Here is a 16,741-nt window from a genome sequence, read left to right on the forward strand (position 1 = left end):
AAACCCAGCTAGCAGTCCTGAGAGGATGCCTTATTTATCAAAACCCATTGGTAAAAAGTGTTGGACCGAATGAACATCTGTAACAATTTAGCTTTTCTTAGAGCTTAAGGGATTCAAAAAGTAAATTATGCTAGGATGTAAAGGTACTACATATAGGAAAGTCCAGTAGGTCAATCTAAATGGTTGGTCCCCTTAGGACCATGAAATGTAGTCTGAAAAAATCATAGCGCCAGAGGAATAGTGTGTACGAAATCAAATAGTTCAGCCTCTGGGGAGCATGAATCTATTCATTAACTTAGATTTTCATATTTCTTGTGGACCTGTTGGACTTTGATGTATTTCAAATAAATTATAAAATAACTAGCTGGAGAGATCGGCCCATCAGGTGGGAAATTAACTGAAAGGATACAAAATAGACTCCTACAGTCAAACCAGAACAGCACTTGAGCGCATGTTCCACTTCATATTCTGACGACGTACTCCATCAAAGCAAATTTCAACCAGTTCCTATTAAGTCTCCACAAAGTTAAAGATAGAGACAGAAAGGGAGTTGTTTGTTTACCTCTCTCACTCTCCTCTCATCAGTCACTCCCCTGCTGGAAACAGACCAACCAGCTAAATGCTGTCAACGTTCAGCTCACTATTGATTTTGAGAGTCACAGTAGTGACAGCAATCACTGAGTGCAATATTGAAAATAAGAGCCATGCTTTCACAGTGGGTGGGTGGGGGTACAATGTTAAGTGCTCAAATCCAGGTCCAGAGATGTCATAATATACTGTAAGTGTACAGTAGCTTAAAGTGCACAGAGATGGATACACTGAAACTGAGAATCATATGGTGCATTGAAACGGCCCTGTCATATTTTAACACAGTCAATTTTTCAGACTCTGATCCTCAGAGGGCTTCAACACATGGATGATTACTATAGTATTACTGCTGCTGCGCCAGTTGTCTGGCAGGAAGACACGTCTGGCCCTGGCTGCAGCGCCAATCGCCCCCTCCCCAAACCCTAACATTGGTTTCAGACTGGAATGCCTATATTTAGAGTGCTCCTTTCTGCTGTTATGGCTGCTGGATCATTAGCCTCATTTAACCCTTCTTTACCGCCATGGAGCTGATTGGCTGAGGGCCTGCCCCTCAGGAGTAACCCCCATATACACCGCCCCGCCTTCCCCTCTCAAATGTCAAGTGTGTGAATGAAAAGGAAAAGAAGTGGAGCCACGCAATGGGAGCTGCTAATGGGAGCCTAAGGGTCACGGCTTCAGATGAAGGACAAAACACAAGATGATGATAATGATCATGTGTGGCTATTTTGGGGATCGGTTTCGGGCTTGAATGTGCATTGGTTCGGTTGGTGGGTGACTCCCTGACCTTTCCTCTGATGCCCCTTTTAGGCCAAAATCTGCTGGGCAGATGGGCCATAAACATGATCAACAACAGTCATGCTCTCCAGAGGATGAACTGTTTGCATTTTGGACATATACTTTCCTCCAGTGTCCTAAGCTGTGTATGCAAAATATCACTAACTAATGGCCACATTGCCAGTAAACTTGCTGTGGACATTCATGTTCGCCAGAGGATGAATCCTATTGAACTTGCAGATCCTGTGGCCTTTCCTCTAGCACCACCCTTAAAGCAGAATTTCATGGTATTGTAAAATGTAATAGACTACAATAATGTTTGCTGAAGACACAAGCAGTTTCAGAGGAAGACTGGACCCTTTTAAATGTGGTAATTCTATGACCTGTTTACAGCTGCTAATAGCTCTTCCATATCTTTAGCATGTTACATTACGGGGCAATATTATCTATCGCCGTCCTATCATTAGTAGTATGGCAGCGCGTAGTATGCAACTGAGAGGCAGCTCGTAACGGGGTCTATTTATTTTTAATCTGGAGTCATTGTCCAAAATGTTGGATCTACAGTCAAAATCTGGTCCACAGAGAAGTATAAATGCAACTAAGTGAAACCAAAGGACTCACAAACACACAAACAGAATGGCCCAAGCACATCATCTTGGTAACAAAGTGGTGAAAATCTGAGACAATCCTTTCCCCCCAAATTAAAGAGTTCATCTCCAGCAGTGAAACTGTTCTGGGCCATCACACATCTGCTGAAGAGGGATTTACTTCTTCCTATTTACATCTTGGCACCTAGATCGTCCTCATCTTCCCATCTTCATAGCTGAGCACTGATAAACAACATCGACCTGCCAAGTTTTCCCGGGTTTGTTGATTACTGTTGGGTCTGTCTTGATTTAGGGCGAGTGGGACTAATCCAAGATGATGGAATCTATCTGTCTGTCTATCCATGGCTCCAGTTAGCCAGAGAGGGCTTAATGAGCTAGATTGGGAGTGTGAAAGGGACCTAATGGTTCAATGTGATCTTATTACAGTACTTCCTTAAACTTTTTCAATGCTTTCTGTCTTTTCCAAAATATGCCTTTCCCACAAAATGGAACCTCTCTACAAATTCAACCAATGCAAACATGTAGATGTAGCAGGGAAGCTCATATCTTTTTGTTTATGTCTCTGGTGTCATGATGATATGTCTGGCTGTGTGTGTGTTCATACCGGTGTGGATCTGCCGATGAGCCTCCAGGGATTCCTCTGTCTGGAACTGGGCACCACACTGGTCACAAACTATGGCCTTCTCACCAGCTGCACAACAACAAAAGAAAAGAGCGAGGACACATATTAACAATCACACACATGTACCACATTTGGAAAAGTTGTATGAAATGGAGAGAATACGAGGCATCTTAAAGTTAAGGTGAAGAAAAGATAAATTTAATTTTTTTTAAATCCCTTGGAACTGTCTAGTTTAGGTTAAAAAATGCAATCGTAAAACACTCAGCAGGGAACCCATATTCCAAAATGTCTTGCTTTGAACAAAACTTTTGAAGACAAATAGTGAACTAGAACGAAGTGTCTGGATTTGGGGAACTTTAGATACAGTAGCTACAACAAAATCAGGAGTGAATCTTTAACACTGATAACCAATAAATCCACAATAAAATGAGCTTATTGCAGATATGTTGCATAAACGTCGGCTGATAAGTAACAAGACATGTCAGTACAGAAATGCAAAAGCCATAGTTTGTCCATCAGAGAGCACTGATAACTTTATTTTTCAAAAATTGCTCATGTTTTGCAGTCAGATACTGTGTTATCTGCTAGTATTGGCTTATGGGTTCATTATTTGATCCCCTTCGACTTTTCAGAATTTAGATTTAGTCTTTTTCATTATTTGATTGATTAATGGGTGTATTGTAATATATAATTTAGCCTACAACAGCTTTATAATTTGATGAGTCAAATGATCCGCCTTCAGACTGGTCAGATTCCGCTCCAAATATAATAATATGAATATGCAAATAGTGGCAGGAGGTGTCATCTTCTTGCCCATACATGCTTGATGTAGGCTAATTTGCCAAAAAATGTCTAACAGTAATAATCATAGAGTGCATCATTCAGTTTGTGTGACACACTCTAAGTATGCACAAGCACATTGTTCTCCAGCTCTACTATTCTGCAAGCAAAGAAATATTTAAAAGTGAACACTTTTATGTTAACATACACTGTATACCCAAATTAATTTATTTAGTTTGTGCACAAACAGCTACTCTTAATATGCAAGACTGATGCATTCCTGCTATTGACTCAAAGTAATAAAGTTATTGTTGAGTACTCTTCCACTTTTGTTGCACCACACTCTCTGCTTGTATATAGCCCTTGGGCTATGGCCATGGCTATGGATTGCCATGTTCACCGTTCCTATATTTTATGAATGTGTACCTTGTACGACAATAAAAGGAGAGACAGGAGCCTGGCATGCACACGTACAGGGTGCTGTTGAAGGGCACATGAGATCAGGCCCAGGCAAACGACTTTTTATGGCTTGGCAATGAGCACTGTACATGCCATACACATCACACATCAAAGAGATGCACGCACGCGCACACACGCACACACGCACCAAAGAACACACACACAGTTAACATCTGGATATTGTCATATTGTGTGTGTGCAAACTAGGCGTGCATGTGTGTGGGCGTGAGCGTCTGTTCCCAGTGCAAGCACAGAGCGATCTCTCCCGACCAGACCTTGGTTTGTTCTTGGCACATCCTCCTGGGTTACGACACCTCCAGAGAGAGAAGAGAACACAATGAAAACAGGAAGCCAATTCTTAGATGACAGAAGAAAAAAAAAGTCGGGGCGAGATGGCTTGTGTAGTTTTGCAACTGCAGTGAGATTAGGGAACGGCCTGTACTGTAATAAGCCCTACCAAAAGCAGAAATGACACGGACCGTACATGACAGAGTGTGCCTGCCAGTAGAGTGCTTATGAAACAAGTTATGCAAAAGACGGTAGGGTGCACAAGTGAGCGTGACTAGAGAATATAAGCCACTGCAATGCAACCTTTAAAACCAGCACATCGTAGATTCGTCTGCGCTATCACAAGATTTAACAACTTTACACCAAGTAGACTGAGCTGGTGAGCAATGTCCTTTTTAATTGGCTGCATATTCAAGAGGCATAATTTGTAATGTGAGCGTATGGCGTGCCAGTGTCAAATGCACAGATGAGCATATGGCCGAATTAGCTGGCAAAAGCAGCCACTTAACCTTTAGAGAACAAGACATGTAGTGGAGATGTAGACAGAATCCCCCAACACACCCACTGATGTCCCTAATTTGCATTAATCACATAGTCCCTCTGTTGCTTCTTTGACTCCCTGATTCATCATTGTTGGATCAACTGTAATTCTTATTTTTTTAACGGGCTGCGGTTGCCCTGCTAAACTGCATTGGATTTCTTCCATCATATTGATTTGAGCTCATTGATTGCCCTTGCAGGGGCAATTTTATGCCCATTCAAGCGCAAACCCGCTCCATCATGTGCTATCCATAGATTAATATCAGTGCTCTATACACATTCGTGTTTTAACCTCCAACATAATATTCTTAAAAAAGGCCCATATTGTGTTTTTAGCCCATCTACTACATGCACATGTGCATACTTTACATTACTGCTGACCATTTCCAAAACATTATGTTGTTTCTTAGATGTAAAATGTTTTTTTTTTTTTTGTGCAGGTACTAACTGAGCTAAATTAAGTTCTGTAATCTATGAAAATCCATGTGCAGTTAATTGATACTTGAAAATACGTTCAATTTACTATTTCCCTTACTTCACTACTGAAATGCCCCTGAGCAAGGTACTTAACCCCCGGCTGCCCCAGGTTGGCTCCTTAGTGGCCAAAGGATCAAACTGTGATTGTACTGGGCAGCTTCCAGGTGTGAATGTGTGTGTGTGTGTGTGTGTGTGTGTGTGTGTGTGTGTGTGTGTGTGATGTTGAGTGTTCTTGGAAAAGAGCATTCATGCTCAGCAGCTCTAATCTGGTTAAAAAAAATCAAATGGACACCAATAGCTGCCTGGAAGGTCAGAAAACCCATTTACAGCTATGGTTTGCAGTATTGTAAAATATAGGTAATTTGTAGTAAATCAGCTTAAGACTAGCATGGCTACCGCAAGTAATGACTCTGCCTTACAGACAGTGGTGCAACACTATAACCAGTCTTCTGGGGGGCCAAGGCGCGTGTGCTATATGGGCCTGGAATAGGATTTTAGTGCAGGGCATGCCCTGCTTGTGGCACAAGGACATAAATTGTCAGGCAATGCCTGCATGGTGCCTTGCTTCAATGAGAATGAAGTTGTGTGAGGTCACCGTGGGGCAAAGGGGGGAGGAACTGAGGGTACACACAGCCAGGCAGCCACCCAGCCAGATGCCCGTCACTCCAGTTAGCCAGCTAAGTGCTAACAGGGGGCCCTACGCTTGGTAACAGCCACCATCAGCCATGGTTACTGCCAAATTAAAGCAATAAATCTTGAGGCCCCTTTGATCGCAAGAGGGTGAACTTGTTAGTTAGAAAAGACGGGGTAACCGGCGCAGAGGACACACACACTTGACATCAGCTGGAACTCATGTCACGTGCATTTTAAATAATAGTTCTCTGTGAACAAAAAAACCGCACTCTACTCTGGGGCCTATTCAAAATTACGCTGCAGAATCTAAAGGCACTTTATTTCAACATTGAAATAGATTTTCCTTCACATAAAACAAACTGTTGAAATGAAATGTTGGCATCCTCCTGCCGCTCATCAGGAAACACAGGAATGAATGAAGACGGTTAAAGTGAAGTGAATAAAAACTAACCATCAGAAAATGAAAAAAGACCAGAGAGAAACAAAACGGATTCTCCAAATTAGGGATGAATGATATATCGACTTAATATCGTTATCGCGATATCACGTTGCGCAATATTATATCGAAAGTGTTGCGATAAGTATGCAATATTTAGTTTATTTTGTGGAGCGCTGAGTCCCGTCCGTTGGCTGTGTGGCTTAGTTGTGTTTGATTTAGAAACCGCTTGAAACGCTGTAATGATCGTCATTTCATTGGCCAGTTACCGTGCCACTTGCACATGTTAGTGCACGTTGGAGCACGGGTCCACTACGTGACAAACCCTATGTTGTGTACCACGTTGTGCATATTTCACCAGAGTGGCAGTGTAAGTGAAGAAATAGATAGAGACAACTAAACGGAACGAATCAGAGAAGCAAAAGAAAAGTAGTGTCCTGTTCTCTTTATTTATTTTATACTGTCCAACCAGTAAAACATGGTTGACCATGTCTACTATTCTGTAGACATGGTCCTTATTTATTTATTCAGTTGAAATAAACCTTGTGTTGTATTTGTTATGAATCTATTTTGATGCGTTTTCCCATAACTTTTGTAATTTGACATGTTTAAAAATATCAAAATTAATATCAATATCGCAATATTCATAATCAATATCGCAATATCACGTTTTGTCAATATCGTGCAACCCTACTCCAAATGGTAGACTTCCCCAGTCAACTCTGTTAGTAGGGAGTCCTTTGTCACATTGCCACAGATTCAGTACTTAGCTGACATAATAAAAGTTGCACAACCCATGCTAAGATTGTGTGTGTGTGTGTGTGTGTGTGTGTGTGTGTGTGTGTGTGTGTGTGTTTGCATGTGTGTTGGGAGGTGGGGATGGGGTGGTGATCAGGTGCCACATGCCACTGAAGCTGCTTCCCTTTTCGCTTCCCTCTCTGGAATATTGCTCAACTATTGTTGCAGTGCAGCTCAGTTATTTCATAAAGGGCCATAAAAGAGAACAAGCCAGAGAGGGCTCCCTGCCAATCAAGTAAACTTCCTGCAAAGCCTGGCAGCAAAAAGCAATATAACCACCCTTTATGTACTGTAAACTTGATCTGTTTTTACAGGCCCTGCATCCCCCTGATAAAGAAAACCTTCCTTCATATGGTGCAACGTTTCAAACTTTATAGAAGCACAAACGTCTCAGTGGACGGCACTGATTTTAGTTCAGTTTAGATTAGCTACTGTTTCTGTTAATGCTAGTTAGGCCTGTAACAATTATTACATAATTGTTTAATTGCAAATGTTTTAACATAATCACGGTTTCTTTGATGAACCGCAATTAATTGCAAACATTAGCTAAGGTCCTATGACTGTTGGTAATGGTTGATTTCGTTTACATGTGCCAAATTGTAATTATATAAGTGATTATTGGTCGGACTGTTGAGCTAAAGCTATGCTAGTTGTTGGCACTTGACCCTAATTAGTTCATAGCAACAAAAATGACAAGGGGGGGGATACATTTCAAAACTGTTTTATTATAATAAAGAGGCATTGTTTACATTATATGCTGTGTATTTGTGTTATAACATTATCTGGGTCACATGACAGTGTTATAACTAAAGATGTATCCTGGAATGCATTCAAAATTTTAATTTGTTCAAAAAAGTAATAAATAAATATCTTTTAAATTTGACTGAAAGAGACACTTATATTGTTACTCGCAATTACTTCTGAGACAATTAATTGTACAGCAAAATTTGGAATTGTTACAGCTCTAATGCTAGTTTTACCTAGCTAGCTTTATTAGCATAGTTTATGCTAGGTAGTAGAAGGTTCATATCTGGTTCTTTTGCTTCCTTCGGTTTTGCGGTAGTGTTCTTCTTTTAAGTGGGCTAAGTCCTTTTGGATGCAAAGTTAACAAAGCCGGCCCTGTTAAGTGTAAATATTACTATTTAAGTTGGTCATGAGCTTTTCAAGTTAAGTCTAAAATCCCAAGCAGCACAGTCACAAAAAAATGGCTTGAGTCGGCCGGTTCCAATGACGCGACATGGGTCCCCATCTCACGCTAAAACAATCCTATCATTCACATTTTAGTTCAACTTGTAAATATCTTTGTTACTCCGTTGTAAAAAGTGCCCTATAAATAAAACCTGTGATTACTGTTGGGTCTAGTTCACTGGTACTCTCACCACTATCTTGGCATTATTCAAGAGCATTTCACTTCAAGTTAACTACTGTGGGGTTTCCCCAGCACTGGCAACATTTCACCACGTAGCCATGATAAGGATTGTGGAACCGAACAGGCCTCACAGGGAAGAGATGGTGCACTCCCTTGCCTGTAATTTCCCCTGACATACTAAGTGCTCGTTCTCCCATTTGCCTAAATAATGTGGTGTGCAATGGTGCATTGTCCTATTTGCGGTTACACTCAATCCACGTGTGCATGGGATCTGAATGCGAAAACGCAAACCACCGTTAGGTTATGATGCAGAGACGAAGACCAGGGAAAAAGGTAACCTCAATGCCTATTTGGGGGTTTGTGGGTGTGATTAGTGCATTTGGGTGCAACAACACACACACTATCACCACACTCACATCACTCAGCTCAGCTATGTGATCTCATAATGCCGCCATTCAGAAGCTCTCCTCATTCAAAAGAATCTGTCAGAGACAGAGAAAGGCCCTGTTTGTTTGGGGTGCCCTGCTTTTCTCTGCCTCCTGTGGAAGACTAAATATTTTTTGTGACAGTATGCCCACACTCAGACTTGACACTTGTTGTTCCAACCTACTTTCTTTCACAGGTAGAGCATATATGCTAAGTTTGCAACAGATGTCCCCTCTTGGGGATCACAGTCTAAACAGAATCTTTTATCAAAGACAATCGCAGAATTAAACATAAGAGTTGGAGAGCCTGTCTTTGCTGATAGCGACACACAAAAAGTAGGACACCATGTTGATACGAGGCACTTCAAACATCTCATCTGCATGGGAGATGAAGAAAAACGTGCTTCTTTTTTAACCACTGATGGTCATTTCCCATTGCAGCACACGCGTTTGCCAGCTTAACATGTTATTGACATTAAGTGAAAATGCAGTGTTAAAAAAACCCTGACAAATAAGTGCAATTTTTCAGGAAATCAGCAAAGTCATCAAATACCTTCTGTTTCCTGCAAAATAGTCATCAAAACATTTGTCAAATGGTCTCACGTGTCCGCTTGCATGAGATGGCATGGCACTGTTTAGCAACCATTACACAAAAAAAAAAACCTTTCCTTCCAGAGCTTCCACATTCAGGAGAGGTTTAACAACAGAGCTCCACTGTTCCAAGAGAATAAGCTTGCTGTAATACATAAAATGCCAAATTCAACTCTGGACAACCCACCACATGTAAAACACAGCATGTTAAACACACAGCTCTGGTGCGTATGAATAAAATGCCAGCTGTCTTTATGACTATACTGTAGTAAACCTGTGGAATTTACTTGCTCTTTCTTATAACAAAATGTATCAGCCCCATTTGGTGAGACTCAGAGACATTTTGCTGGTAAATACATCAGTAGCATCTAGTTAGAGCTAGTAAAGCTGTGCCTTGTGTAAAAGTTTGGGATCAACCAAGAGCTAAAAATGCTACATTTGCTCTCTTTGTCTAGACTGAAGCTTGATCATAAACTGTCACAGTGTGCATTTCTGGCTGCAGTGGCTAGTCTACACTGACAAAAAAAAAAGGTTTACTGGAGTTCATTTATATTGGGCTAACATATTTGTATTCTGCATAAAAAAGGATTGACATTTGTCTAGATTACACAATTAAAATGTTTTAATGGGAATCTGAAAATGTCAATTTGGACAAAGTGTCCACTCAACAGTGTATAAAAAGAAAATTAGAGAGTGGACATTGCTGTTAGTATAGAGTAGGGGTTTAAATCTGTCTTAGAAACCTGACCGTGGCCGGGTTAGCTCAGTTGGTAGAGCAGGCGCACATATATAGAGGTTTACTCCTCGACGCAGCGGCTACGGGTTTGACTCCGACCTGCGGCCCTTTGCTGCATGTCATTCCCCCTCTCTCTCCACTTTCACGTTTTCATCTGTCCTATGGAAATAAAGGCCTAAAATGCCCTAAAAAAATGATCTTAAAAAAAACCTGACCAAAGTCACACATTGTCTCTAATTAGTCGACTAATCGGTCGTTTTGGTCTTAGGCGACTAAGATTTTTTTAGTCTGTAAGTAAGTTTTTATGCTTTTTCATTCTAACTTCGTGACTTATTTCCAAGAAACTTATAAGCAAATCTCTGTTAAACACATATTTAGAGTGGTGATTCTTTGTGGGGGAATTAAGTTTTACAGATCTGTCGATTAAATCAACTGATCGATTAGTCAACAAAATAATATGAGTGTTAGACGGCTAAGAATTTCTTTAGTCGAGGACAGCCTCACCCTCTAATATGCACAGGTCACACTGACCTGAAAAGTCATATAATTTCACAACAACATGAGTTAGGTCAAACATTAAAAGATTAGTCACAGAGGCCTTTCTGATTGGCTGGGTGATTTTTGCACCGAAATGAACACGTTGACATGAGAAAGCTTCAGCTCAGATTTGTTTCCACTCTAATTCCTGTGCAGCCTCGGTTCTTGCAGGGCAGGACACAGTTTACTGTATGTGCACATATTTCTGCAGGAAGTGGCTCAAGAGTCAGCGAGGCTAAATGGGAAATTAAAAAGGCTAATTACAGTGTATCCGTCGATGGCCGACCAATATCACACTTAATGGTTTTTAACAGTGTAAACAAGGCAGGAGAGAGAGCGAGAGAGAGACAGAGAGAATGTGTGTGTGTGTGTATGTGTGTGTGTGTGTGTGTGTGTGTGTATGTACGCAACAGAGGGAGGGAGGCAGACAAGCGCAGTCACCAACAAAAACATAGCCTGGCTGTTCACTGAGCCTACATAAATGGCTTACGTAACAGTACTCTCAGTACCAAAAAACAGCAAAAATCCATAAACACAGACACACACACACACACACGTTGGTTTCCCTCCACTTGCGAGGACTTTCATTCATCATTCTCATAACCATAAAAAATATCCACCGTCTCCACTAAATTAATGTCCTCAATCCTCACACTGAACAGTGAAGCAATGGGCAAAATGACATTCAAAGTATCAAAAGCATCCTTATTCCCAACATCTAAAACTCAATCTGGTTCACATTCAAATAGCAAAACAAGTACACACACACGCACACCCATCCGTCACCACAGACGCAATATGCTGTCAGAACAATGAGTACAGACACCACACGCTCTCTCTCTCCTCTGCCTCGCTCTACCTTCAGCGTTATAACGAGACGTGCTGTACAGTTTTATTTACACCAGCCTCTTATCAGTGGTACAGCAGCACAGAGACTGCCAATTGGAGAGGACAGGCCACGGTACTGCCTGTACCCTGTAGTGGAGTAGGTGTGTACCGCCATGCTCCCAGCACGTTTTTATCAAGGCTCCGAAAAGACTGGGCCCGCGCCAGGCTGCCTCTCACAATAATAAAACACACTCACACATAAACACACAGGTTGAGTTTGCAATAAGTCACCGCAACTACAGGCACATTATTACACAGGTCTTGCAGCACACATACAATCGAGAGGGTTTCCATTTAAGGATGAAATGGGGTAAACCACCTGAAGTCATTTAAACCAGCTTTTCATATGAAGAAATAGTTTAGCAATTTTTTTTTTTTTTTAAATCTGATCTAAATCTTTATGTGTAGCGGGAAGCATGTGACAGATGGCAACATGCAGGAGACGGCTGAGCTCAACATCTGACACAATCACGACAGAATTCTCTAAATATATTTTGCCACAGGAAAATGTTTTTAAAACTACTGTTATGTGATAGAAACAATCATAACAATACTTATCTAATGATTTCAGAAAACAGCAGAAGGTGTGTCAGCTTTCAGGAGTTTTAAATGTTGGCACAATTCGTGGAAGCATAAAACTGAAAAGTTTAACATGGCGGGCTGCTTTTCCGATGTCTGTAACCAATGCAATGTATATTTTATATATATATATATATATAAATAAAAAGTCAGACTTCAGGCTTTGCTGCAAAACTGAAGTGATGTTAAAGTGGTCGTTGCCCTGACGGCAATAGGTCCACTAGGAATGTAAACATATCCAGGATTTAGCTACATGCAATATCAAATTATAACCTACCACCACAACCACATTCATTGGCTAGCTAGCTTTTTTGATAGCCCAAATTACCATCTAGTCATGAAGAGAATTTGTTTGCCAATAGGACAAATAATACGAAGATTTTTTTTAATCTATTTATCAATTTATTTATGTGTATTTAAAAACTCAGAGGGAAACAAGTAGCTGGCCTGAATTTAGCTTTATCAAACAGTTACCAATTTCTTTCAAGATGGCCACCATGTGAGAAACACAACTGATTGAGCCTTGATTGATCTTAGCTCAAAAAGAGATGTTGACACAAATGATAATACCAAGAAACGGATGAGACCGTTAGCTGTAATGTAACTGTAGTAAAAAAATAAATAAAATAAAAAACTCACAGGACAATTACAATCAAAGTGTACTGAGCAAACACAAAGTATCATGGAATACTATGTTACATGGAACATGGAACATAGGTAATGTATTATGTAGGTAATGCAGTAACTATAAAGCACATGCTGGTTCTCACAAATGTCAGTCATATACAGACTCACACAAGCAGAAAAGACAAGGTGCAAACGCCGAAGATAAGAGGACATAATCTTGCCTTTCTGTGTGTGTGTGTGTGTGTGTGTGGGGGGGGGGTGTAGACAAGCCATCAAAAGCGCAGGAACATGTTTGCTCCCGATGATATTGTTATCGACGGTGAGGAACAAATAAATAAATCAAAGGGAAGTGAGAGAGCACGCGGAAGAGGGAGGGAGAGAAAAAGGAGGAAACAGATGAAGACAGAGAATATTCAGGTCGCATTTGACAGCTTTACGGTCTGTTGCGCCGAATGGGATGTCTAGGGACGTGGCAAAGCAGACAAATATTGACTTGCAGAGCGTTCACGTGCACACACACACACGCACACGGAAAATACACAAAACACTTCCACATGAAGATTCCAAATTCAGCCCCCCTTCAAAATGGATGAGCTCACATTGCAAAATCTGTCACCCTTGGTTTTTTGCCCAGCTCAACCTCTTAATCCAGTTTGCCTGCAAACCAATTTGTTTGTCCAGTAGGTCACAGACAGTTTCCTGCCCTCACTGTTCCCTGTTCTTTTGCACTGTTTATTTCTCCCTCTCATTTGCCTTACTTTCTCTGAAAGACGGAGCCATTTCCAGAGCTTTTGCCCCCTGGGAGATCGAGGGCATCTCAGTCCACAGTCCCTCCTCCTCCTCCCTCCTTTCCTGCAGTCCCTTCCTCCAGTCAACCCCCCCGCCCCCTCTCTGTCTCTCTCCCGTCCTCCTTACTTTCAAACTCTCTAGACGTCAGAGAAACCTGGTTTAAAGTGTGCACTGACACAAATAGACATGAACACACATGCATCATTTAAACCTATTTATTTAGCCTTGTAAAGTGCTATACTGTAACTTCCTGCACAATCAGATTACTGTTAAGGTGGCATTGAGTTCATAGTATCAGCATGGGGCTTTGGAGACAACTGGTAACATAATGATAACAGTGTCTTATCTCTTCTCAAAACAAATGTTTATCTGAACCTTATCCTGATTTGACTTAGGCTTGGCTTAGTTTTCTTCTATTTTATTTAATTAGTCAGTCCAGACTGGAATATCCTGAGAAGTACTGGATGAATTGCCATGCCATTATGTGCAGACGTTCATTGTCCCAAGAGGATGCATTGTAATGAATTTGGTGATCCCTTTACTTTTCCTCTAGGGCCACCATGAGGTTGACAATTTTGGTTTTGGGTGAAATGTCTTAAAACTATAGGATGGATTGCCATGGTATTTGGCAAAGATATTCATGTTCCCCCTCAGGATGAATTGTAATAACTTTGGCAACCCCTTGACTTTTTATCTAGCACCATCATCAAGTCATTATATAAAAGTATAAGGCTTTTTTCTTTTTATACACACCTTATTTTTAAAGTTCAGAAAACATTTGACTCACTATAGAAAAACCAGGCCATAAAGACAGTGGAAAAACTTTACACTTTACTTAGTGCGAAAGGTCTCACACAAGACAGTTTTAAAGCAAATGTTTATTGTTGTCTGATGGCTTTTGTCTGTGATGGCCCGTGGTCTGTGACATAAAACCGTCAAGCAGTGTCGCATCCCTTTGTCTGTAAAATGAAAAAAAAGTTAATGAAATGCGATCACAACTGCTAGGAATGATGGCGATATAAAGAAAAACGATCCAGGTTGTTAAAACTTGTAATTTTCCCAGGTGTAAGAACACACACACACACACACACACACACAACCATATATGCCATGCTTTGCTGTCCAGTTACAGCAATTACCCTGCCGTTGCCAGACACTGACCAAGTGTTTCAAAACTCCCCCACCCTCTCCAAACCCTGGCCTCCCCTCCTCCCTGGCTGCCCAATAGAGGTGAAAGGTGCCATGTGTTTTCAGCTTTGCTTTCAACCCCCTCTGTTTTCAAGAAGAGAAGACAAAATAAGGCTTTGACATGTATCCGTGTGCTCCTTCAGGCCACAGACGCAAGGATATCTTCAGGGCCTTTGGTGTATGTGTGTATTTGCGTGCGCAAACATGGATGTGTGTGAAGAAGTGCAGGGAAGGAAACAAGAGCTGGATGCATAGAGGAACCACCCGGGGCTCTCCTGGTGTGAAGAGGCAGGAAGTAAGTTAGGCTGCTCTAAAATGCCAAAGTGGACCATTTCTCACAAGCCTCAGGGCCTGGTATTAATAGATCCTGGTTGGACAGGGGTGGGTGGGCTTCTGGAGGAATATACGTTGACACGAGTGACCTACTGCAGTTTGAGTCTACCAAAGTCTGTTCCAATGGACCTTGATCAGATTAAGCACAATTTGAGATAAATCGCTACCAGAAATAATCTAAGGTAACGATGGAAAATGCACACAGTACTGTTGTTTACCAACCAAAGCAGTCTGTGATGCAAAACCTAAAAAAATATCAACTTCTCAGAAGGAATTAAGCTAATGTGACATGCAGGCAGTGTCTCAAAATATGACATGGACTACTAGTGAAATGCATAACAGTAAACAGAGCCTGTGTAAGATGGTGTGGCTGAGTAAGTGTTTTTCAATCAGTCAAATCAATCACCTTTAATTTATTAAATGCAGAAGCTTTGCATTTTTTTTGCAATATTCGTCTGACAAGGAACAGTGACGATTACAACACATCCTTCAACCTGAGCAGAAAAATGTGCTGATGTGATGACAGGACTGTATTATGTAAACATAAAGCTCTGCAGCAGGGCTACGTTTGGTGATGGGTGTTCACTCACCACTGCTTAAAGACAACTCCACGTATTTAACATTGCACACACGGTTGACAGTTTAAGCTGAAATGGCCGCAGCAGAACCAAAGCCTTTTTTTCCTTCGGTTTGTGAAAGACTTAGGTGTGCGTATTTGGCTGGGGGTTTAGGCGCCCTTCCTCAATTTCTTTTTACATTTTTCAATACAAAAAGCAATTTCCCCATACATTTTGTGTCTCTGTGGGGTTTTGAGTCTCTTTGTAGTCGTGTTGTGTCTCTTTTTGGTCATTTGTGTTGTCTTTGGGGTTGTTTTGGGTCTCTGTGGTCATTTGGCGTCTCTTTGTAGTCGGTTTGTGTCCCTTTGTGGTAGTCTCTTATTCACATTACTCAATCTAGAGCAACTACAGTGATTCAGTGGGTTCATTTATAATCTGCTCACAGAAGAACAACCAGAAGAATGACTGACTAAATATGAGAGGTGAAAGGAAAAGACTCACCTGTACATTGATGATGCATTGTCATGCATCTGAGTTTAGATAACACTGTTAGGAACAAGTCAATGTGAAGTTACATTGTTTTTAACAGTATTATCTTGCAAGTGTGGTGATAAAAGCTGCTGCAACATCTTTCAAACCCTGACATCTTCTTTCCTGCATTGCTCTTTTAATTCTTCTCGAGGAGCTCAATTCTGAGCCTCGTTTGTTTCTTCAACAGCTAGTGAATGTTCCTGTTTCCACTGCCTAAAACTTCACACGAGCTCCTTTACTCTACAGTAGTTTTCCAAATCAATTTGACATTATACAGACGCTGGCAACACCCCTCAAATAACCACACAGCAGTTCTGGATCGTTATTGCACATGCACACTGTGTCCACGGAGTGTAAACACATTTTAAAGAAATTATTGATATTTGCAGATCTTGGATTGCTTTGAATACGGATAATACGGCTAAAGCCCTGCTAGTGGCACCTTAAAGAAGCAATGTTCATTTCAACAGAACCACCAACATAGTGAACAATTTTACTTTTTAAGCACTAGAGGCAAGACCATGGAGACGCCACAATCAAGATGGTTTATCACCTTGATAGCATGAAATGGGATTCCCTGGAACACAC

General features: G+C 41.1%; 1 protein-coding gene across 2 annotated transcripts in view; it reads right to left on the bottom strand.

Annotated features, from left to right (window-relative positions):
* Positions 1 to 16,741, bottom strand: part of zbtb16a (zinc finger and BTB domain containing 16a) — a 154,545-nt gene that overhangs the window by 59,632 nt on the left and 78,172 nt on the right. For both annotated transcript variants that reach the window (XM_078265677.1, XM_078265678.1), the window contains exon 4: positions 2,575 to 2,661. In XM_078265677.1, coding sequence (XP_078121803.1) covers positions 2,575 to 2,661 — 87 coding nt within the window. The remainder of the gene's footprint in view (positions 1 to 2,574; positions 2,662 to 16,741) is intronic.

The sequence above is a fragment of the Sander vitreus genome, chromosome 13, assembly GCF_031162955.1.
Source record: "Sander vitreus isolate 19-12246 chromosome 13, sanVit1, whole genome shotgun sequence".
In the NCBI taxonomy this organism is placed as follows: Eukaryota; Metazoa; Chordata; class Actinopteri; order Perciformes; family Percidae; genus Sander; species Sander vitreus.